Source organism: Lytechinus variegatus, chromosome 17 (assembly GCF_018143015.1).
Source record: "Lytechinus variegatus isolate NC3 chromosome 17, Lvar_3.0, whole genome shotgun sequence".
Taxonomy (NCBI): domain Eukaryota; kingdom Metazoa; phylum Echinodermata; class Echinoidea; order Temnopleuroida; family Toxopneustidae; genus Lytechinus; species Lytechinus variegatus.
The window spans coordinates 30,277,288-30,301,867 of NC_054756.1; the positions used below are offsets into that span (position 1 = coordinate 30,277,288).

At 36.9% G+C, this 24,580-nt stretch overlaps 1 protein-coding gene across 1 annotated transcript in view; it reads right to left on the reverse strand.

Annotated features, from left to right (window-relative positions):
- Nucleotides 1-220: 220 nt before the first annotated feature.
- Nucleotides 221-24,580, reverse strand: part of LOC121430919 (ATPase family AAA domain-containing protein 2-like) — a 47,132-nt gene continuing 22,772 nt past the window's right edge. The window contains exons 8-22 of the mRNA XM_041628351.1: nucleotides 24,200-24,311; nucleotides 22,981-23,271; nucleotides 21,809-22,057; nucleotides 21,318-21,408; nucleotides 19,992-20,303; nucleotides 18,933-19,077; nucleotides 18,163-18,349; nucleotides 17,624-17,809; nucleotides 11,814-11,949; nucleotides 7,514-7,710; nucleotides 5,785-5,944; nucleotides 3,658-4,563; nucleotides 3,002-3,117; nucleotides 1,993-2,121; nucleotides 221-1,472 (exon numbers count right to left, since the gene is read on the reverse strand). Coding sequence (XP_041484285.1) covers nucleotides 1,425-1,472; nucleotides 1,993-2,121; nucleotides 3,002-3,117; nucleotides 3,658-4,563; nucleotides 5,785-5,944; nucleotides 7,514-7,710; nucleotides 11,814-11,949; nucleotides 17,624-17,809; nucleotides 18,163-18,349; nucleotides 18,933-19,077; nucleotides 19,992-20,303; nucleotides 21,318-21,408; nucleotides 21,809-22,057; nucleotides 22,981-23,271; nucleotides 24,200-24,311 — 3,265 coding nt within the window. The 3' untranslated portion in view covers nucleotides 221-1,424. The remainder of the gene's footprint in view (nucleotides 1,473-1,992; nucleotides 2,122-3,001; nucleotides 3,118-3,657; nucleotides 4,564-5,784; nucleotides 5,945-7,513; nucleotides 7,711-11,813; nucleotides 11,950-17,623; nucleotides 17,810-18,162; nucleotides 18,350-18,932; nucleotides 19,078-19,991; nucleotides 20,304-21,317; nucleotides 21,409-21,808; nucleotides 22,058-22,980; nucleotides 23,272-24,199; nucleotides 24,312-24,580) is intronic.

Consider the following 24,580-nt stretch of genomic DNA (forward strand, 5'->3'; position numbering starts at 1 on the left):
CCCTAAATGACCTTTGACCTTGGTCATGTGACATGAAACTCTAATAGGATGTTCAGTAATACTTGATTAACCTTATGGCCAAGTTTTATTAACTAGGTCCATATACTTTCTAAGTTATGACGTCATTTCAAAAACTTAACCTCAGGTTAAGATTTGATGTTGACGCCGCCGCCGTCGGAAAAGCGGCGCCTATAGTCTCACTTTGCTTCGCAGGTGAGACAATGAAATATAGTGATCAACAATAATCCACAAAAGTACTTAATTGAATGTAGAAGAAATTCAATGAGAGCTTCAAAATATAAGAATGAGATGAGCGATCTCAGTGAAACTTCCAAGCAGTCCATAAAAATATTTCCTCTTTTATATCACTTTACAAGATATCGTGACAGTAAGACGGAGAAGATTTACTCTTTCAGATAAGCTTATTTCCTATTGTTTTCCTTCTGAGGACTATATCATTTTAATTACTTAAAAGAGAACCCAGGTGAATTATTGTTGGTTTTTAGATGGCAGATCACAAATGTACTTATCTTGATAAATCCTGAATTATAATTCAGAGGTAAAAAGTATTTCTTGGATAATATTGTCTAAAGTAATGGCAGTTGATGTATTACTTTGTCAAATAGCCTTCATCGATGATGGTTAAATGACTGTTATTATCATTACACACAGATCTACGTATTTCATCTAGAAAAGGTTCATCTCATTATGCCACGAGGTTTGAATTCATATGAAAGGAGCAATCAATTTTGCATATCACAAAATTAAACTGGACTGGATTTCTTAAAAATTCATATCCAATATGAAATTGCATAATTTCAATATAAATAGGTGAAATTGTAAATAGTTTAACATTTGCAAGGTTATACTGAAAGGGAAATAATACATGTAGATGTGAACTAATGTTAGTACATTCTGAAATTGAAGAGGCAATTCTCATGGTCAAAGTTTTCTATGATAGTGAAAACAGAATAAATCCCATAATTCCAAGAAAAACGCTGTAAAGGATTTGAAGAGGATATGAAACCCAAGAATAACTTTTAGATAAATTGACTTTAATATGTGAGGTTGTTACTACCAACCCTTTTGAGGAGTTTTTCATATCCTATAAATCCATCTGAAAGTGCCCCACAGTAATGAAATATTAACAACAGTCATTGGACTAAACCCAAATATTGGCTCACTTTTCTTGATTTACTCAAAATTGACTATCAAAGACTTGGGTGATTCTTAAATTTATATACTGTTTTAGCAAGTATTCATTAGTGGAGTTCATTTGACACAGCCAATAGTACATCAAACTCTCACAAACACTGCTTACCAACATCATTAATAAAAAAAGAACATGAATTGCAACGTAACATATCTGCTGTGATTCCAATTGAAATCAAACATCAATAGTCCTACAAACCACCTCGTTACTTCTAGACCACTGGTTGAACTGTTATTTTCATAACCTCCTGCTCCATTGCCTAGGGGAAAAGAGAAATAAAATATATCAAATACTTTATCATTTCATCAACATGATTTCAATATTTTTGCCATTTTTAGTGTCCCAAGAGGTGTAAATCAATGTAGATGGATTTGAGACAGCAGTGTTAATTTATACCTCCATCATCACCAGGTCTGAACTACAATGCATTTCTTGATTCTAATACTGTGAAACACCATTAAGTTCATCTTCTCACATTGTGAACCTCAGAGTCATAAAAAAGCTTTGTTAAAACTAATTCTTTGTACATATCTTGAAAATTACAATTTAATTTTCTTTAAATTTTGGCAAATGCAATGTGGGAACTACCACTAAGATCTTGAGTAGTGTATATAAACCTATAAGGAGTATCATCTCACTATTATCTAATTTAAATTTGTCTTCATTTATTTGTTCTTGAAATGGTGTGCTAAAAATAATTGTTTTTTGGATTCAGGAGAATGTAAGCCAACCAGAAAATGAGTAGCCTTCACCAAAGCCCTGATCAGTATAGAACTCACCTGAATAAGGTTAGTCTTATCATAATCCATCCTGTGTTGATAGATATGGTGACTCAAGATGCTATACAAACGCTCTAACTTCTCAATGTTGAAGTTTGTAGTCGCAAGGGTTACGCTCTCTAACAGCCGCTGATTAGAAAAGAATACCAACAAACCATGAAAAAAAAAATTCTTGAGTCATTTATATGACATTGCATGAAATGAAGCCTCTATGCTCTTCCAATGACTGGGATATCATTTCTCTGGTATTTGATTCCTATATCGTTTGTTCATCTGACATAATTAATGAGAAGTTTCAAAGTAACTTGCACATTTACAACAGTACCATCCAATAAACTGAAGGTTATTATTCCCCTACCATATGGAAGACATATAGTAGGCCATTAACGTGGCAACGCATTTCCTAATATTATAACAAAATCTGACTTGAACGTCTTCACTCAAAGAACAATGTGTGCAAAGTCTCATGAGTACTGGGCAGAAACCGAGGAAGAAATTTTAACTGTATTATAGTGCATGACAGCCTGACTGCACACTGACTCCTATACCCTCCCCCAGTCTCTAGGATTCAATGGTGCATCTATATTGCGCAAGTCAAAGTGCAATATTTAGGTTTTTGAATTAATTTGTAGAATTGCTTATATTTGTAGGTTGTTTATACACAAGGGAACAAGTTGCTGTGCTAACTTAGTGCCATAAATGTCTTTGTACAGTAAGTGCAGTCTACGAATCTACACTCAGAGATGCTGTTTTGGGTTTTTTTTTTTTGCTGTTGTTGCTTTGAATAAGCCATTCCCTCAGTTTGAGCCATGCTCAGTTTGAGGCCTGCACAATCCCTCACAATGACCAGACACAGATATTTCTCTGACCACATACCATGTCTGTTGTGAACATTATGGTTGGTGATTGTAAGATGAATGAAATATTAAAACATATTCTTCTTTTTCTTCAAGAAGGTCATCATCTCTATTCACTACTTACAAAAACCGTTATGAAAGAGAATACTAACCTTAAGTCTCTCATGATCAACAATAAGTTCAGGTTCAGGTTCATTCAAGATATTCCTAGGTACAGGATCGTCCTGAAGACTTTTGGTCAGTCGACGGCTGGATCGTCTTAGGGCAGCTATAATACAAAGACAATTTAATAGAGATTATGAGATCTCTTGTGTAGCTCTCTACTGGACTCCTGAAGGGAGAAGAAAGAGGGGATGGCCCAAGACCGCATGGCACAGAACAGTAGAACTACAAAATATAGGGCACACATGGATAACTATACAGATCTTGGCCCAGGACCGACAGAAGTGAAAGACATTCGTTGCTGCCCTACATGCCAATGGAGGCATTATGGGTAGTGAGATCTCTTAACCCAATTATACACTAAGACATCATTTTACAGAATTATATCAAATTGTTCTCTTTGGTTGGCTGGTGGAAAGGACCTCATTTCACATTCCTACTGACTCTTATTATTATGATTTACAGTTTTTTCATAACAGTATGTCTGCAAACCCTGCTAGTCCAAAAACAGGGACAAAGGATAAAAAAAGAAAGAAAATATGGACATTACTAAATCTTCCACACAACCCTATGGACAGTTTTTCACCAAAATATTGACAGAGGGTCATTATGGGTGTATATCAGAAAGAGAAGAGATTGATCATACCAATTCCATCAGTATCCTTTGGTTTGGTAGAATCAGCTGAGGTAGGTGTGTCTCCATCATCACTTCTTTTCTTCGCTTCTCTGCTCTCAATCTCTTTGCCCTTTGACCTGTCTTCTCTGACTCTTTGTAATGGCTCAACCTTCTCAAGAGTAGGAGGTTCAACCTCTGATGATTCTTCACTACTGATGCCATTCTGGAGCTGATGAGACGGAGACACGTGATCAGTGCTCCTACGTAGCGACCGACGTCCCATGGTTGGTTCGGTTTGCGGGGTACGTGGGCCACTCTTTACACTCTCATCATCACTATTGTGATGATCAAGGTTGCCACTAAGACGAGGTGACATGGGAGCATCATCTGTGATTTGAGAGAGAGTACTGGGAGCGATGGATGTATCAGCAGATTGATTACTGGTTTCTTGGTGATTAAAGATATCACCGTTTGTCAGAGGTCCATTATGTAAGATCTCAACCTCATCATCCTCCATGGCCTCTTCTTCATCATTCTCTTCTTCACTTTCCTCGTCAGCAATGACTTGTTTCTTCTTCATCTTTTTCTTTGACAAGAATCCTCTAGACCAGGCACTTCGTCGCTTTGAAACCTTCTTCTTGGCTTTCTTTGGCCTACTTGATCTCCCTCCTTCTTCCCTCGAATCCAGTTGATGTGGTGTTATTTTCTGGTTGGCTAGTTCCCTGGCCTGCTCCTGTGCCTGTGCCAGGGTAAGTTGATGGAAGGTCTTGTAGAAGCTTGGTGCCATTGCTGCAGTCATAGTGGGATTCTCCTGTCTCCTAGATCTTGACTCCTCGATCTCTCCACATTCCTTTTCAAAGTCTGAATCCATCTCAGCATCGATGATGGCATACGCCATGTCCTTCAGCTCACATGCCCTGTTCCTAATCATCCGATCTAAAATAAATAACAGAGAATTGAGTGTTTGTTTAAATCAACAACAAAAAGTATATTCTACATCATCTTCATTTAGGATTGATTGAGGTTTAACCCTGTATAGCCTGAGTTTCTTACTTAAAATCTAGCGAAAATATTGATTGCTTTAAGGAATCTTTCTATAAAACTTAATCGTGAAACATCTTTTAACAAAGTTTTTAATTCAGGAACATTATAAAAATCAGTATGGATATAAGCAAATTCAATGCATACAAGAAGAATGTGTTTATCTGTAAGTATACAATTACATATCTTTCTTTAGGAATTTATTGCTCCAAAGATTTCTTTGCAGTGGGGCAAAGAGTGCCTCAACGCTTTTTAAATATTTTCTTTTTGGTCTGAACATATGAAAATGTGTGGGTTTGTATCTCATCAATAGGTTGTATATCAAGACTTATATTCCAATGCATTGATGGTCATTAAATCATTCACAAACGCTTCATATTAAGATTTTATAAAATAGGTGTATTGTTTCAAGCATCACGATTGGCCAATACGCGTCACATGACATCCAACTTTTTTGTACATGCATGGCAGTGCGGTAGAAGTCCCGGGAGAACTGTAACTTTTTAAGAATTTGTTTCTGTGTTGCTATTTTATAAAACAAATAATGCACTTGCTCTGTCGTGCGTACAAGTAAATGCAGAGAAAGCTCGGTTTCTTCAGATGGTGCACACTGGGCACTCGCCACCAGCGGCTCATGCACAGTGCAGCACCTATCTAAAGAAACCTTGCTCGCTCTGCACTTCCACTAACGCACTCGGCTGTATGCATTATTTGTATACAGCACGTCCTACAAAAAAGGAAACTCGTATTCAGAGATTAGATTTCACAATTAATAAATAATTTTTATTATAAATTTGATACTCATGGCAAGAGGGAATCTGAACTCAAATTTGAAACCAGTAGCTAGGCAAATCGTTCATGCAAGGCAGATTACAAACAATTATTATTGAGGCATATCAATATGGATCTGCACAGAAACTCACGTGTGAATCTGAATCTGCTTTCATTTCAGGGATCAGTGAGAGAATCTTAACAAAGAATACAAAAGATATGCTAATGAGCCAATCATCAAACAAGCATGGTCGCCTTATCTCAAACGAATCTTATCCCATTTTTCTGGGCAACCTAGTTTTGATAGTTTCCTTTTTTCTGCAACACACTATATATTGATCTTACCACTGGGTTGTCTATCAGGATTGTATTCCAAGGCGTTACTGGTGATGAGGTCAATGTCACTCAAGAACTGTTTAGCACTGGTATACTGATGGAGATTAATCTTATTGTTCATTGTAAAGAGATCCATTGGATTCTTGATTACCTCTGCATAGTCTGGAACCTAGGAAAAATATCAAATTAGAATATTATCAACCTATAATAATATAGGGTATTTATAATGCACATATATCCACCTTGCTAGGCGCCCCTATATTACCCGGCTAAGCTAGGCGTTCATAGCGTACACAGCTTTTTAAGGAATTACTTCCTACCGGTAGGGGAAGGCGGGGTAAGTTGTGACACTTTTTGCATTTTGCATGTTAGAATTGATATGACCAATAATATTGTAGAAATAAGTACCTTGCCTTTAAATTTGAGTCTTGGGAAGTATTTTTCACCTATATATAACTTTCTACCCCCACATTTAAAGTCAATGTGACCTTTGAAAAATACGATGTCAAGTGGCTCAACTTGCCCCATATATGGGGTAAGTTGGGCCCCCCCCCCCCTCTGGGGTAAGCTGAGCCACAAAAACTATGTACAAAATCTATGCGGGAAGAACCAGCATGTAATTTTTTATTTTAAGTCTTTTCACTTGCTAATTTGCCGTAAATACTAACATCCTCTATAAGTAAAAGAACTGTCATGTGAATTTGCTCCTTTCTGCCTGCATATCAATGGCTTTTTAAGGTTTGTTTTTCTTATTATACATTACCATAAGAATTACTATGGCTCAACTTGCCCCGTGTTGTTTGGCACAACTTACCCCATTCCGACCTTAATGCAATATTTTGACATCCACACATTTTTTATGCATCCGTCTTGTAAAAGACCATGACAAGAATGAGAATCTATACCTGGACTAACAATATTGTTCTTATTTCTTTATTATATTTAAAGACGTGTGTGTGTGAAAAGCAATGATCTATTTTACACCCTCTTACTTTTTTTGGCTAAAATTTGTATTTTTCCCTCTAAAAAAAGTACTTTTTGTTTCAAAGTTGAAAACAATGTGGTGGGGTCAAGGGTTATGTAATGGGTCATCAATACATGACACCACCATAATGTCTGACTCATTCATTATTGGCCGGGGGGGGGGGGGGGGTTGGCTCAACTTGCCCCTATGCTCAACTTACCCTGCCTTCCCCTACCCATTAACCTCACCTGGGTTGAGTGCAGCACATTGTGGATCAGTTTCTTGTGGAAGGAAATATATCAATTTTATATATTTATTTATCTGTCTGAGATATTTTCATTGAAGTGAATCAAGTTTAAAAAGCAAGAATGAAGACATGCACTAAACCTTGTGGCATACAATTTATTAGAAGAAACATTTTCAGTTACAATGATAAATTTCAAGTTCAGTTTAATAGCTTCTTTTGATAACTGGTTTTGATGTTGGGGTGATTCTTTTTCATAAGCAACAGCATTGAAGTACATATGGGCAGATATATGTCAAATTGGCAAAAGGTGGTTTTAAAACACTCGGTTAAGACACTGGGAATCATATAGCTGGGTCTCCCAAGACAAGAACACAAGGGTTCATTAAATCAATGTTGACTATGTGTGTTGCTAGGTCCAAGCATGAATAATCTTTATTTTTTTATCATAAAAATCCAAAGCCAATTGGTAGAAATAACTTGGAAAGTCATGTGAAAACAAGTAAATCAAATGAAATCCGCAAGTATACCTCTTCTGGGTCTACTGGACTGGTAAAGACCCGGAACTTTCTCTCCGATGCCAGTCTGGTGAGGACATCCCTCAGGAAGATTCTTAACTCTCTTAGTTTCTTTTCCTCCTCATTAACAAGTTTCTGTATCTCATCTTCTGTTAGTTCCCGTGGTTCTCTAGGGGCAGCCACAGGAAGTATCTCAAGGGTTGCAGAAGCTGTAAGGAATGACATAATTTAATATGCAAAAAGCTCTTCCTCTCTTTCGTACATGCAGATATAACAAGGGAGCATTTCATGAAACACAATTTTTTTTTCCACTATTTATTATAAGCTAGTGAAATCCTTGCATCTGATTGGCTCAGAGCATATTTTTCAGTGAAAATCACAGACAAGATGCTACAGATCAATTCCATTGTGACTTATGGGACATTTGATACTTTTTTCCACATAACTGAAGTACATATCTGAAATAGTAGCTGCACAAACATGGATTTACTTTGTTAATCTGTAAGAAGAATACTGAAACTTACTACATACAAAAATGTATGCTTGCAGCTTTGTTGCATAGGGTGCTAGATCGTCAGAAATGTCGTTGTGACTTATGGGACATCGATGGACCACACAAATTGAGCTCTTTTGTTCAAAGTGCCATATCTATCTCAGTTTTATGACAATGTTTTTAAATTTGGACTTGGAGATTCACCAGTGATAGTGCTCACAAACAGTACTTGAATTGGACTTGATTCATTTCATTTGTTTCAGTAGTTGTGTGCAGTCATGTGTGACTTATGGGACAAGTGAATGTGACTGATGGGACCCTATCTCATTTCATGGAATTTACAGTTCCTCTCAATAACTTTTTAAGTCAAACTTAATTTCAGCATGAAGAAATATTCCCTAATAACATGACACCTTTAATAATTCATGCCATTGTGTCAGAAATAAATTCAACAAAGGGCAGAAACATCTTTTCATGCACTTCATGAATATAAAGGGAACATTAACCAAAAAAAAACTCCTAACTTGTCAGCAAGCTTTAAGAACTGTAATCAAATGAGTACAAACAATTACAATCATAAATATTTAGCAAACAGATGAAAAATGAACAATTAGAATAAGAATGTACACACTTTCCATTGTGACTGATGGGACAAAATGATAGGACATATTTGTTACAGATGGACAAATAAATGTTGCTTTTCTCTATCTGTCTCATACAGAATGGTAAGAAAATTACCTTTTCAGTGTATTGTACATGTATGTAAGCAAATTAAGACATTAATGCTGCCATGAAGTATATCAATATTCTTGTTAATATACATGTATTCTCTGTCATGTCCAAAGCTGATATTTGTCATTAGTTGTTGATGTTTATGATAAAACAAATAGATATCAGTGCACATGCAAATTTTTGACGAAAAACATGAACATTTTGGCATAAATTTTTTTTTTAAATTATTCTACTATCTAAACTACATATTTGTATAGTAAAAAGTGTAGTCATTTACATGGAAGATTTTACCATTGTCTCTCCAAAAAATATTAAAATAATTGATTTTCATGATAAATCCGAGATAGCCGTCAAGATGGCCACCAGATATTGCCAATTTTGAAACCTACATGTATGGGACACAATTTGGCAAAGGGTACATCAAGATTCATCAACTATACACTTTAGGCAATTTACAAAAAAGTTAGTTGAATAATATATCATGGGGTGCAGTGCACAAATTCTTTTTTTGCCAGATGCTTGGGTTGTTATGTAATCTCTTTCATAGAAATTCAGAATGCCTGTATAAAGGACATCACCATTTATAGAATACCGAAGCGATGATGTCAGCTGCCATGGTGTCATGGCGGCCTGGTTCTAAACAAAATAACCAGGGGGCCGTTTCATAAAGCCGTTTGTAAGTTAGAAACAACTTTAAGAACGACTGGTGATCCTTTCTTACATGCTAAAACATTGCCAATTTATGATGACATTTACCACAAGGATCACCGGTTGTTCTTAAAGTCACTCTTAAGTTACGATTAGCTTTATGAACCAGTGCCCTTTTACAACTTTCAGAATTATGGTAACAACCAGGGACAACACACATCACCATTTTTGTAAATACAAATAGGTATTGACGATCATGCAGCTGCGACTCAGTTTAGAACCGGCCGATTCGATGTCATGACATCGTGACGTCACACTTCGGTACTCTGCAAATTGCGCATGTTACTTTCTATTGGCAGGTGGCAGGAATGATTCTAAGAAAACTTGATTGCAAGCTTCTGAACAACTTTTTGGCATTTACAGGGGCTGGTAGGGAGCATTGTATGTGCCCTTTTAATATCTCTGCTCATGGTAGCCTTATGCATCTGAGGACTGGTGCTCTTATTTCGACAGGATCCATAGGATCGCTCAACTACAAAATTTGTGACTGATGGGACATTGCAATAAGTTTAGTTTCCATGGAACTATATACCAAGTTCACATCATATGTCAAACAGTAGATGCATACCCCAAGGAGACAAGAAAACCAAGAGAGTGATCTGGACCTTAAAAAATGAATAAAAGCTGGGGTGAAACAAACCCAATTCACCTGTACTCAAGCTTTGCATTTTAGCGATCATATTCAGTTTTCTCCTTTTTGGGGGGATGGGCACACAATCCAAACTTTTTTTTTGTTCCATGCACTGCCTATGATATTCTGACTGTTTTTTCTGACAGTCAGCATACTGTTCTCCAGCTTTTCAGCATTCTCATCTCACTCTTTGATGTCATGGACAGCTTTAAGGTGGCATGGTTTATGAACTGTATGTGTGACTTATGGGACATGTGACTTATGGGACTTAAATGTATGTCCCCCCAGTATAGCTATTTCAAGTCCAATACAGATGCAGCTTGATTTGTTGAAGCAAGCATGTACTGTGGTAGATAAAAAAGTCCAATACTTGTCTGCAGGAGTCTATGGCAGCATATGAGGGAAACTTAATGCTTAAAACTGTGACTTATGGGACATCAAACATACATACATTGAAATGTATTTTGTGCCTCACCGTTTCACTGCAGCATGTAAAACAATACAGCTAATGGTAAATTACTGCTTGGAGGTCACATGGACAGTGGAATTTTTCGTGAGCACCCTTTGCATGCCAGGAGCCAGGGATGGGTCAAAGTTGTACAATTTCTATGAAATCTTAGTACCAAAGTGCAACAGAGTGCACATTGTGCATTTTATGAATGAATGAGGGTATAGTAAATATAATTGTGTTTTTGTCAACCTTAAACTGTATACTTTTAAACAGAATAAACAAAATTGCTCAGAAAAGAAATTTTTGAAAATGGAAAAATGCAACATTTGGCTGGAATTGACCTACAATGAAATAGGTTCTATATGATAGGGCCACTGAACCTATTGAAAAGATATTAGAAATAAGCGAAGAAGTCTCACAACTGTGCCAGATAGAACAATATATCTATGGACAGTTCTCTAGGCACATGAGTACAGTTAAACTTGCAGAAGTCAATGAGGCAAATTTTGGCATAAGGTTATGCAGTTGTTCAAGCAGATGAGAAAAATGTGTTAATTCCCTTTCCTAAGTCAAATGTCTCTTTTAGAAGATATAAAGAAATCTCTGATTCAAATAGATTAAACTTTGGAGAAATTGGCTATATATTGCTTAACATCTCAAGATGGTAAGTAAACCAATTCAGTAATGAAAATCAATATCATTGTAAGAATACAGGAGAGACTGATGATCAGACCCCACTGTATAAAAGTTACTATTATAGTAACTTTGCCATCCAATGGTAACTACCATGATAACAATGCTAAGCAGCCAATCAGAATCAAGGATTTCAGAGAAGTTACCATTGGATGGTTTAGTAAATTTTCTGCAACAGGGCCCTGCAATCCCAATTCACCAACTATAAATGAAATAAATACCATTCTATGACTTGCCATAAGAATTTAACAAATCCTCAGATTTGTCAGATGTCCCTGAAATTCTCTGACACCCACACAAGCTATGAATATACTTGCTTACTGGCTGAACAGGTGTTGACATTGATAGTTTTCAATCTTTTACCTTTTTTACTTAATGGTAGTGATTTTTACCCAACTGCTAACAAAGCATGAATGCTTGTACACAAGCAACCAGAGAAACGTCACCTTAAGGTCCTCTCTGAAGGACCTGGAAATAAGGATTAATGTCTTATCAAAGGGCATTAGCGCACCAAGTGAGAATCGAACCTGGGTCACCAGAATCCAAAACCCCCACTCTAAAGACTGATCTATCGCGCCTCGCTTTACCACTGATATAATCTTACCAGGTTTGGTTTTCCTTTGAGGGACCTTAGCAGCTTGAACCAGGATGAGATCTTTGAAGAACTGTCTTCTCTCATCCATCTTAAAGAGTCTCATTGTCATTATCTCACCATGACCACCAATGAACAAAGACTGCATCTACATTCAAGTAAGAATATTGACATCATTTAAGCAAGGAAACAATTTCCACAGTTGCCTTACTAACAGGATAATCAATGTATAAAATAGGTATTGACCCCCTTTTTTGGCAATACTAAACAAATTTACCATGACACGTGAAGATTTGGCTAAAATATTTACATTGAAGGAACATCAAACAGTATGCTTTGTTGATGTTCTGAGTTTGAATAATTTTAGCTTGTTCTGAGAATGGGTACAAACTATTACCCTTCACTGATCTTCAGACTATAGGCCTATTACCTCCTCTTGACCATCAGTCTCCGTAGAGTATAGAAGGCCTTTAGTCTCCAGGTGAGTTTGGGGCGATATCTTTTACTAATGTAATTACAAGCAGTCAATATTTGTATATTTTATGTCATAATAATACTAATTAGGTTATTGGTCTTGGTCTAAACCCTGTCAATTATGTAAGGCCTTTGATCAGAGGTTTGGTGAAACTATAGGCCCCGTCACATCGTGCAGGTGATTGCCTGCAACTCACCCGCAAAAATGTTTTGAGCATGTTCAAAACTTTTCTGTGGGCATTTCAAACTTGCGTGCGAGATACTGTCAATGCAGGCAATCTGCGGGTAGCAAAACTGGTCACCCGCAAGTCACATACAAGGCTTGCATGAACGATGCAACAGGACCTTATGATCCCCTCAGTGACGCAAATGCAACCTTTTTCTGGCGTCACATTACAAACCATAGTTCCAACCACCTCCTTTGTGGCCATAAATATTTGTTCACTATTGAACATAAAGCAAGGTTTCCACTTTGGCGAGTTAACATCGCGAGTTATGGCGAGTTACAGCGAGTTGCCAAAATGAGGCACTCGCGATAACTCGCATAAAGCTCACCATGAAACTCGGGATAACTCGCGACAACTCGGCACGGCTCGGCGGAGCTCTTTCAAGCTCGTAACAACTCTCCTTGAAGTCGTGAGCAGTTTCAAAATTTTTGAACATGTTCAAAAATTTTTCGAACTCGCTGTAACTCGTGCTGAACTCACCTAAACTCGTTATATACTCGCAGTACTCGCAATAACTCGTAAGAAGCTCGAGATAAACTCACAATAACTCGTAATAACTCGCCACATCTGAGTATACGCGAGTGCGTTCCGAGTTTTCAAGAGCGAGATACGAGCATTGCGATCGTTTTACGAGTCAACTGGAGGTGCTCACGAGATTAGCGCGACTTTAGATCGAGCACCCCGAGTTACAGCGAGTTTCGTATGACTTTATTCCGAGTGCGTTGCAAGTGCTCAGAGGCATGCCAGCTGAATGATAAATGTCCAGTGATCTATATTTTCCCCGCATATAAACCCGTCAAAAAAAGTTTGGAAATCTGAGTTTGGCCATTAATTTCTCCCAACTCCAAACTTTACACAGTGCATATTTGACAACATTTAAAAGGTCATTCAATTTTCTTTACAATGATACCATGCTTGTTATGATCATGCCATCATGAAAAGAGCAGGATTCAAAAGTGTTGGATGAAGTCTGAATTGAAAAGCTGCAAAACAAGCAAATTTTTTTTTGGAAATCTGAGTTTGGCCATTAATTTCTCCCGACTCCCAATTTTACACAATGCATATTTGATATCTTTCAAAAGATCATTTGATCCTCTTTAAAATGATCCCATGTTTGTTATGATCATGCCATCAAAAAAGGAGCAAAATTGAAAAGTGTTGGATGAGGTCTGAAGTAAAAAGCTGCAAAACAAGCAGAAATACTCATGAAGGGTCGACAAAACATGATTCTTTTGTCTGTGTCAACAAAGATGAAAATCCATTCAAATCAAACCCCTGCTTTTTCATGTCATAATATTTTGTTGTGGTTTATGTTTGTTTGTTGTGTGTTTGCTTGTGCAGAGGTGTGTCCGATTCCATTTGAATGTTGATGTTAAGGTGCATGAAAACAATTGCTGAGAATCTCACTCATCATCATGGAAGAAAAAAACAGTGACTTTCAATATTGTGTCATTTTGCAAATTTTGAATTTTGACATTGCTCCACATGTCAAGGCACTGCACCTCCATGTGAGCCAAAATCATATCATGTAGGGTATCATTCTAAAGAAAATTAAATGATCTATTCATTCATTCTAAAAAAATGAAGTGCTAATTTAGCTCTTAAAGAGTGCATATAGTGACTGCACTCCGGAGTGCTGATTTTTCTCGTTCAAATTTGAACTAGACAAATCAGCACTCCGAAGTGCAGTCACTATACTCGCTCTTTAAGAGCTAAATTAGCACTTCATTTTTTAGAGTGTTGATATTAACATGGAGCTAACAGAGAAATAACAATTGATATTTACTAAGACCGAGGAGGGAGTTTTGATTAAAGTCGGATTTCCAAACTTTTTTGGAGGGGTTTATTTTAAAATAAAGTGAGAGCACATTTTAACTGACCCACGCCATGTACACGTACTTTTAAAAAGGCTGTTGCCACTGCATTATTACAACTTTCAAGAAATAAGGAGAGAAATATGCCTCGATCCAAAGGATCCAAGAGTTGTGGCCATTCAGGTAGGGAAACAGCGAAAGAAGATGACATTCAAACAAGGGTAGAAGAAGTGCAGGAAGAGACAATTGAAACGGAAGAAGAGGTCAATGACGAGCAGAGCCAAGGTAAAAGAACAAGACATCAAACTAGACAAGGTCCAAGTGGAGCGCCTCTGGCAGTCTCATATGCATCACGCTATCCAATATAGTAGCAGTGCTGACTTTGAAAACTACTATAAAATGATCATTCACAAAAACACCATTCATACAATGAGACAATTCTACGTTCATTGGCAATAAATGACATTTGACCTTGATTTGACCTTGATCATGTGACCTAAGACTTGTCAGCATGGTCAGTGATACTTGATTACTCCTATATCCACATTTTATAAACTGTATCTAAACGTTGAAAGTTATGACAGCAATATAGTATTAATCTCCAAAATGGCCAAAGTTCAATAACCTTAAATGACCTTTGACTTTGGTCATGTGACCTAAAACTGGCATGAGATTATCGGTGATACTTGACTACTCTAATATCCAAGTTGATGAATCATATCCATAAGCTTTCAAATTTATGATGGTAATTCAACAAATACCCCCAACATGGCCAAAGTTCATTGACCTTAAATGACCTTTGACCTTCGTCATGCGACCTGAAACTCGCACAGGATGTTTAGTAATACTTGATTACTCTTATATCCAAGTTTCATGAATCAGATCTATAAACTTTCAAAGTTATGATGGTAATTCCAGATCAACCGAATATCACCAAAGTTCATTGACCTTTGACCTTGAACATGTGACCTGAAATTCGCACAGGACGTTAAGTGATACCTGATTACTATATATATTATGTTCAAGTTTCATGAATCAGATTCATAAACTTCAAAGTTATAATGTTAATTTAACAAATACCCCAATTGGCCAAAGTCCATTGACCCTAATTGACCTTTGACCTTAGTCATGTGACTTGAAACTCAAGTAGGATGTTTACATACTTTAATAACCTTATGTCCACGTTTCATGAACTAGGTTCATATATTTTCTAAGTTATGGTGACATTTCAAAAACTTAACCGTAGGTTAGATGTTGATTCCCTAAACATGGTCTAAGTTCATTGACCATAAATGACCCCTGACCTTGGTCTTGTGACCTGAACCTCAAGAAGGATGTTAAGTAATGCTTGATAAAATTTATGGTCAAGTTTCATGAACAAGATCCATATACTTTCTAAGTCATGCCATTTCAAAAACTTAACCTTCGGTTAAGTTTTGGTGTGACGCCGCCGCCGCTGGCATCCATCTTTGAGTGCCAAAAATGTGCATATCCCGCCCCTGGCTTGGTCGTATGAAACTTTTATCACTCGTAACAAAATCTTTATAACTCGTTCATAGCTCGCTTTAAGTCGTATAAAGGTCACCGCAACTCATACTAAGCTGCACAGCAACTCATACTAAGCTCGGCTCGACTCGTTTCGCACTCGGTTCAATCGTACAGCGAGCGTAGTGAACTCGATGTCGAGTCTTTTGTCACTGAAGCAAATTCCAGGAAAAAATGTAAATTTCACGCGAGCTTGTGCGAGCTAAGGCGAGTTAGAGCTCGCGCAGCTCGCGTATGACTCGCAACTCCAACTCGCCAAAGTGGAAAGATTGCATAAGCCTGTTCACTATGGGCTTCGTACAGGGACAATCTGATTCTATGAAGCAATGGGTTTTTACTAGTATTGGAGAAACGTCAGGTGTACCTGAAAACAATCAAGAAAAGCCAGATCGGGTGTCCACTGACTTGGTGAGCTCATTTTATTTCTTCTCTGACCCATTTCATTTTTATATGTGGATGGAATGTGAAATATACATTTGTGCTGGGATGAGAATTGGATCCGTTGTCTAAACCTAACAAGGGGAATGCCTCTGACTGTCTCACCTGCATCACGCGGTTCAATATAGCAGCAGTGCTGACTTTGAATACTACTCTAACTCGCACAAGATGTTCAGTGATACATGGTTATTCTTATGTCCACTTTTTATGAACTAGACCAATAAACTTAGAGATATAATGGTTATTCAACAAAAAACCCCAACATGGCCAAAGTTCATTGACCTTACATGACCTTTGACCTTGATCATGTGACCTGAAACTCAAACAGGATGTTCAGTGATACTTGATTACTCTTATGTACAAGTTTCATGAATCAGATCCATAAACTTTCAAAGTTATGATGGTAATTCAACAGATACACCCAATTCGGCCAAAGTTCATTGACCTTTGACCTTGGTCATGTGACCTGAAACGCGCACAGGATGTTCAGTGATACTTGATTACTCTAATGTCCAAGTTTAATGAACTAGACCAATAAACTTTCAAAGTTATGATGGTAATTCAACAGATACCCCCGATTCGGCCAAAGTTCATTGACCCTAAATGACCTTTGACCTTAATCATGAGACCTGAAACTTGCACAAAATTTTCAGTGATGCTTGATTACTATTATGTCCAAGTTTCATGAATCAGATCCATAAACTTTCAAAGTTATGATGGGAATTCAACAGATATTCCCAATTCGGCCAAAGTTCATTGACCCTAAATGACCTTTGACCTTGGTCATGTGACGTGAAACTCATGCAGGATGTTCAGTGATACTTGATTAACCTTATGTCCAAGTTTCATGAACTAGGTACATATATTTTCTAAGTTATGATGACATTTCAAAAACTCAACCTCAGGTTAAGATTTCGATGTTGATTCCTCCAACATGGTCTAAGTTCATTGACCCTAAATGACCTTTGACCTTGGTCATGTGACATGAAACTCTAATAGGATGTTCAGTAATACTTGATTAACCTCATGGCCAAGTTTTAGTAACTAGGTCCATATACTTTCTAAGTTATGACGTCATTTCAAAAACTTAACCTCAGGTTAAGATTTGATGTTGACGCCGCCGCCGCCGCCGTCGGAAAAGCGGCGCCTATAGTCTCACTTTGCTTTGCAGGTGAGACAAAAATAGCAATATATTTTTATCAAACGTATCAACCTTCTAAAAAATATTGTGTAAATTGATATCATGCTTAAAAATTGATTGTTTATGTAATTCATACTGCAAAGATTTTTCTCTAAAACGATACCATTAAAGTAAGCTGCTTACTTCAACTGGGATATCCCTAAGTGGAACGTCTGAGGTAGCTAGCAGTAGAATAGGGGCTGATGGAGGTAGATCTTGAAGTAGAGTGAGGAAAGTTGCTTGCAATGTTGTAGAACAAGCATCCCACCATTGACCAATATGAGGGATGTAGATGATACTAGGGCTGGTACGCCTTGCCTCACGAAATACCTACAGAGAGAAAGGATCATGAAATTCTAGTCTTAGATTTCCTAGTACATCGGGAGTTATTAAGGTTCAGAAGAATCAATATCAACATCACAATCACCATCACTTTAATCAACATCATCATCATTGTCGTCACCATCATCATCACCATCACCATCATCATTGTCGTCGTCACAATCATCATCATCATAATTACCAAGCAACTGAGCACCAACAATACAACTGTCACTTCTAATACCTGACAATCTCCTCCTCCTCTTCATCATTCTCCTTATCCTTCTCTTTCTCCTCCTCTACCTCTCCTTCACCTCTTTCTTATACTCCTCCTCCTTCCTCTTCCCATCCCTCTATCATACCTGAGCGCAGGATTCCTCTGGTGTTTTAGCACTACATGCATACAATGCAGGTAGGTCCAGACAATGTACTGGAAGCCTTTCCATATGATGCAGAAGAGCCGGAGTGAGATGCGAGGTCTGACCCATACCAGGCTGACCAGTAAGAAGGAAACGTGGTCGGTGGGCGTACGGTCTATGGTAGGAGGTACTAGGAGATGATGGTAAAGATACAAGATTATTAACCCCAAAGTCAGTATACCTAACAATTCATTGTCATTCCTTTATAAACTGATAAATCCTATGTCATTTCGATTATCAGGACTATGAATGATCATAAAGAGAAATTGAGAAGCTGAAATTGCACAAGTTCAAATACCTTTGTGCAGAGTAAAAACTGTTGAATAGACTAGGTTTGTTTACCTTTCAAAGTTGAGGAATGATTGAGATGAGTATAAAAGTCTGTTAGACACAGTGGTTTGGATAGGGCCAATGAATATACAAAGTTTGTTTACCTTGAGGTTTGTTGAGGAATGATTGAGATGAGTATAAAAGTCTGTTAGACACAGTGGTTTGGATAGGGCCAATGAATATACAAAGTTTGTTTACCTTTCAAAATTGAGGAATGATTGAGATGAGTATAAAAGTCTGTTAGACACAGTGGTTTGGATAGGGCCAATGAATATACAAAGTTTGTTTACCTTGAGGTTTGTTGAGGAATGATTGAGATGAGTATAAAAGTCTGTTAGACACAGTGGTTTGGATAGGGCCAATGAATATACAAAGTTGTTTACCTTGCAAAGTTGAGGAATGATTTAGATGACTGAGAAATTCTCTTAGACCCAGTGGTTGGGGTAGGGCCGTTGAATATACTAGGTTGATCCTCCTCATCCCAGTCATCATTATGCAGCATATCAGTCGTAGGATCGGATGTATCTCCTGAAATCAAGGAAAATACGACCAATATTAGCAAAAATTCATACCAGCCAACATGGCAAGGGTGGTGATACAATGACATATATCAAGAGTTCACAAAACTCAAATGAATTGTGGTCATACAAAAAAATGTTGTGCAACTTTGGAACCGTGTATCACTACCAGAGGGCGTTTCATGAAAGGACTTGTCGGACATTTTATTCGACAAGTACCAGTTTATCCGACAGTTACCAAAAGAACAGTGCCTCTTAGCCAATCAGAATCAAGGAAAGATGTCAGATCTGACAACTTGTCGGATGAAAATATTGATGAAACGCTCCCCAGGTCATAACAAGTTTGTCTAAAAAATTGTGCGAGACTTGAAAGCAAAAGCCTGGAAATGTCATGGCTTTTGTTAATGCATAAAGCACCAAAGGGGCCCGGGGGGGGTGTCTTGGAGTCCCACAAGACAGTTAAAGTTTATAAAGGCGACCGCACACCTTACGATTGGTCTGTGACTCAATTTTGGAATAAAACGTAGTAGAATTTGATGCTTATTTTGAGACTTGAAATATCTTACTGTGTAATGTTCGAAATCATTGTACGAATACCTATGTTCAAATCTGTGACTATGCTATCATCCTTAGAATAAAAACAATTTTAATATCTAGTCGTAATGACGTCATAGCAGTCGTACGATTGGCTTTTACTTCAAAATAAAGGCTTGCAATCTTTCAAAATGGTTATACTAGTATTCTTTCAATCAATATTAACCTCAAATAAATGATATGTTCCATTCACGTTTTCAGAAAATGAGCAAAATGTGATTTGTTCCCAAAGTCGGATCGCGAACAGTCGTAAGGTGTGCGGTGGCCTTTAGACAAGCTGTCTAATCATAATTTCAATTTAAAAAGCTGATAAAAGCAAAAGCAACCAACCTTGTGAAGTAGATTTGTCTTGATACAAAGCTGAAGGGAAGACACGATTAAGAATATCCAGGGCAGCATTGAATTGATTCTCCAGCAATGGACGAACAAGAAGGGTCAAGCTACGACCAGGACTGACCACTGACCGCTGAGAGGCTGGTACGATACGTTGCATAGCCTGATGGAAGTCCATAGCACCCACTTGAATCTCAGTTACGTCCAGCTGGAGTTTTTCCTTGGAGGTATAGATTTGTGGATAGCGTCGTCTAAGAGCATAAAGAGCAGCTTCAGTGCACAAGGCCTTCAGGTCGGCACCACAGTAACCTATACAATAGTCAAATTATGAACAAATTAAAATGGAACATAACATTTTAAAAGTGTTTATGTTAAAAACTGTATTATCATCATTATTATCATCATGAAGATGAAAAAAAATATGAAATTATAAAAGATAATAAGAAATGGGCAAAAAGCAATCTGAAATAGTTTAATTAATGATATGTTATATTCAAAATAATAATCAATATAATAACAAAGGGTACTTACTAGTAGGACATGCATAACAACTAGTATAGTTCTCTATGTGCTTTACAATTATGACTAAACAAAATATGAATTATACAAAAAAACAGTTGTAAATTATAAGGATAATATAAACCACATATATGTGGTGTATATTATTGTAAATTATAACGATAATATAAACCACATATATTGGTGTATATTATCGTTTTAATTTACAAATGTCTTTTTGCATATTCATATACAAAGTTATGTATAACTTTATGTGACTCAAAAAATTAAATAAACAAAGCAACTTGCATATATATGAATGTAAACCTAGTCTAAACCTGGACTCTTGCAGGTATCTTCTTGTTTGTCTTCTTGCCTTAACCCTAAAAGGCCCAGGGATGGGGGCGGATTCCGCCCCCTCTACACTTTTCGTGATAAATCCGCCGCACGAAATTTTTCAACCGCCCTACCTGGGCAGTGAGATGGTCCAAATAACCCAACTTTTTTAGGGTTAAACACACGGGTGAAGAGAATCACATACAACCAGATCCAGACTGAAACCCCTATGAAAGCCTTGAAAAATAATCAAGTCTCTCCTTAACAGGATAAGTAACATGATGATAAACTAGAATAGACAAATTAACAATATAAAATCAAATACATTTATTAAAAATGTTATCTGTTATCATATACAAATTCATAGTCAATATGAAGTAATAAAAACAAGATTAAATGCTACACATTTCAGATATTTCAGTCACATAGTTTCTTATTGCTCTGCTGATTTCTAAATGTGATACTGAAAACTAGAGATTTCTTACTCACCGACACACTTTTCAGCAACTTCTGAAACAAAAGCTGTGGCTAGCTTTGGATTCCATTGGTTGGTGTGTATATTGAGAATACTTGTCCTTGCCTAATAAAACATATATCAGATACAAGAGGTTTAGAATGTTTTAGCTTCATTGGTACATTCACATATTGAAAACTACATTCTGATTTGTGTTCCTTTAACACACTGAACTATTCATTTTGGGAATGCCCCTAACTCATTGATTTTTAGATAATTAAAAATAAGGTCATATTTTAATTACATTTCATTTAGCATACCAGAGGAGATTATTCTTCTTATAAATTCAATATTTTACATGCTAAGTATAATATATTTTTCACTAGAATATTATCTATTTATTGTTTTCATAATTTCACAAGAAATTGAAATGTCAGCATGATAAAATGCACAAAGAACATACAACAATGCCTACTTCAATTCAATTGCATGTTTCTTATAATAAATTAAAAAAGCCAATAGATACCTCAAGTGAAGGTAGGGGGAAGAGGAACTCCCTATCAAAACGTCCAGGTCTCCTGAGGGCAGGGTCAATAGCATCAATCCTATTGGTTGCCCCAATCACCACTATCTCTCCTCGACTATCCAGTCCGTCCATTAGGGCCAGAAGGGTCGACACAATGGAACTATGGATCTGATCTTGGCGGCTTGACCGGACGGGGGCCAGACCATCGATCTCATCAAAGAAGATGATGGATGGTCGCATGGTGAAGGCCTGGTGGATCAAACAAACAATGAAATAGAGGAGTGAATGAATGAATGAATAGGGCTACATGACCAGCTTTAAAACAAATTGTTTAAATGCCACTATCTAGCTGTTCTGAATCTTTCATATTTCAAATATAGGGTCAGTGATTTTCCTTTTTAAAATGTTCTCTTCCCTTCCTGAAACACCTGATCCAAAATGAAAAGTCCAATTTGTCATAGAAAATGTACATAGCAAAATATGAACTCCATTTTGCAAAGGTAAATTCAATGAATTTCCTCATGAAAAGTAAAGAACCATAACAGAGTTTCCACTGTGATTACTGGTTAGCAGAAAATCACTGTCCACACTCATATTAATGGTCAAAGTCTGTGACACTCCATTAATTTCTGAGGGGGGCTTCCATAATATTAGCAGGAATGCAAATCCATGGGTGGGTTTCTAAGAGACCCACGAACAGGACTCAATATATGTATTTCACATACTGAAACTATTTTTGAACCAATTTTGCCCCACAAAATGTTACCTGTGTTTATAACTGACGCAACCAGTTATACCTCGGAGTGCCGCATTACAAACCACTATCTTGCATTCATCAAGGTACAACCATTCAGGCCCCAGTGAGTATTCCGCATGCGCACTTACTTGCCCTATGCGACAATAATAGAGCAATATCATCGTTTTGAAGATTGATAATAGAGCAATGATAGCATTTGACCATTAAAAGCACATAAAAATTAATTTAACACTTTTATAGAAGCACAGGAACAGCCCTTAAAAATATGGCACATTTTCATTTTGCACCTGTGAGTATCAAATAGTCCATTAATTTACAATATAGATGTATGAAGTTATATCAAAAGTGCGAATCTCCTTTTCAACAATATCCCAAGAATAAAATAAAATTGATTTTGATATTATTAAATTCTTACTTGATCAAAGAGTAGCCTGAGCTGACGTTCTGATTCTCCAACCCATTTGCTAAGGCAATCGGCTCCTTTCCTCATGAAGAATGCTACTCTCTTATCACCTTGCTTACACTCATTGGCCAATGCCCTAGCAACAAGGGTCTTCCCCGTCCCTGGGGGACCATGGAACAATACTCCCCTGGGAGGGGCAATCTTAAAACGTTCAAAGACTTCAGGGTAGAGAAGCGGAAAGACTACCATCTCCTTGAGAGCTTGGACATGAGAGCCTAAACCACCAACTGCATCAAAGGTTACCTACAAATCAGAGGAACACATGATATGAAACAGATACAAATAAAATCATATTATACCAGGGCATTAGTAAGAAAAGCGAATAATAATTAATAATAGTCAGTTTTATATAGTGCCTAACACATAATAAATATGTCTCTATACGTTTCAGAATATAAGGAAAGTAAGAGATGTGTGTGTTGGCGACTTCACTTTGTGGAGATTAGGTGCAATTTGTATAAGTAGGAGTTAAGGGCCGATTTGGATTCGTCAACTGAATCATATTGTATGCAGGGAAATTTGGAGTTTGTTCCATAAAACAGTGGCTGCATGAGCAAATGAGCATTTTTTTTTTATATTGGAGGAACGATTAATCAATTCTTACTTTGTGAACGTAGATGACGTGTTGATTTATAGACAGTAACTAAATCATTTAAGTATGAAGGAGCAAGTCAATAGAAGCATTGATCAACTAATAAAATCTTAAATTGGATTTGAAATGTAACAAGTACATGTGTAATTATTTTTATTACAATCATAATGATGTGTTTTATATGACAGAGTGGATCATTGGTATTTATCCTAATCTCAAAACCATAACCAGTCAATAGAAATACCCATTAGTACCAGTCATCAGCAAATTTGTTAGCTGAAAATAAACTGGTCACATGATAGATTTCAGCCAATCAGATATCATCATTCATTAAAAAACACATCTTGTGAAGTTTAGCTTTCTCAAGAATTGAGAGGGAAAATCACCATTACCATACAACATTGGCTTAATTTGGGTAATACAAACGTACAAATTAATTTCGCTATCCAAAGAATATTATATATCCATGTTCAATGGAATATTCAGTGTTATTTAGAGATTTTGGTCCAGGATTGATTGCATGATTGCTGACAGAATAAATTTAATCTTCGAAAGACGTGAATGACGAAAGTAACTTACTGATGAATCAATGTTCATAGGGTCTACATCAGCTAGACTACTACCAATTCTCTGTCTATCTTTGATCACACCTCCCGATATATCATCCTTAGTCAAATTCATTGGAAGACATCTACAAAAAAAGATCAAATGTTAAATAAACAATGTCATATTCATTGAAAGACGCCTACAAAAAAATCAAACATTTGAATATTATATTAACTGGAAGGCGCCTACAAAAAAAAAGATCAGACAAACATAAAATTAACAATGTTCAATTCATTGGAAGAAACTTACAAAAAATCACAAAATTTAATTTGAATGAATCGACATTAAAATAAATGTGTCAGTTCTTTTTAAGGGGTAATCCAGGCTGGAAAAAATATGATTTAAACAGAGTAA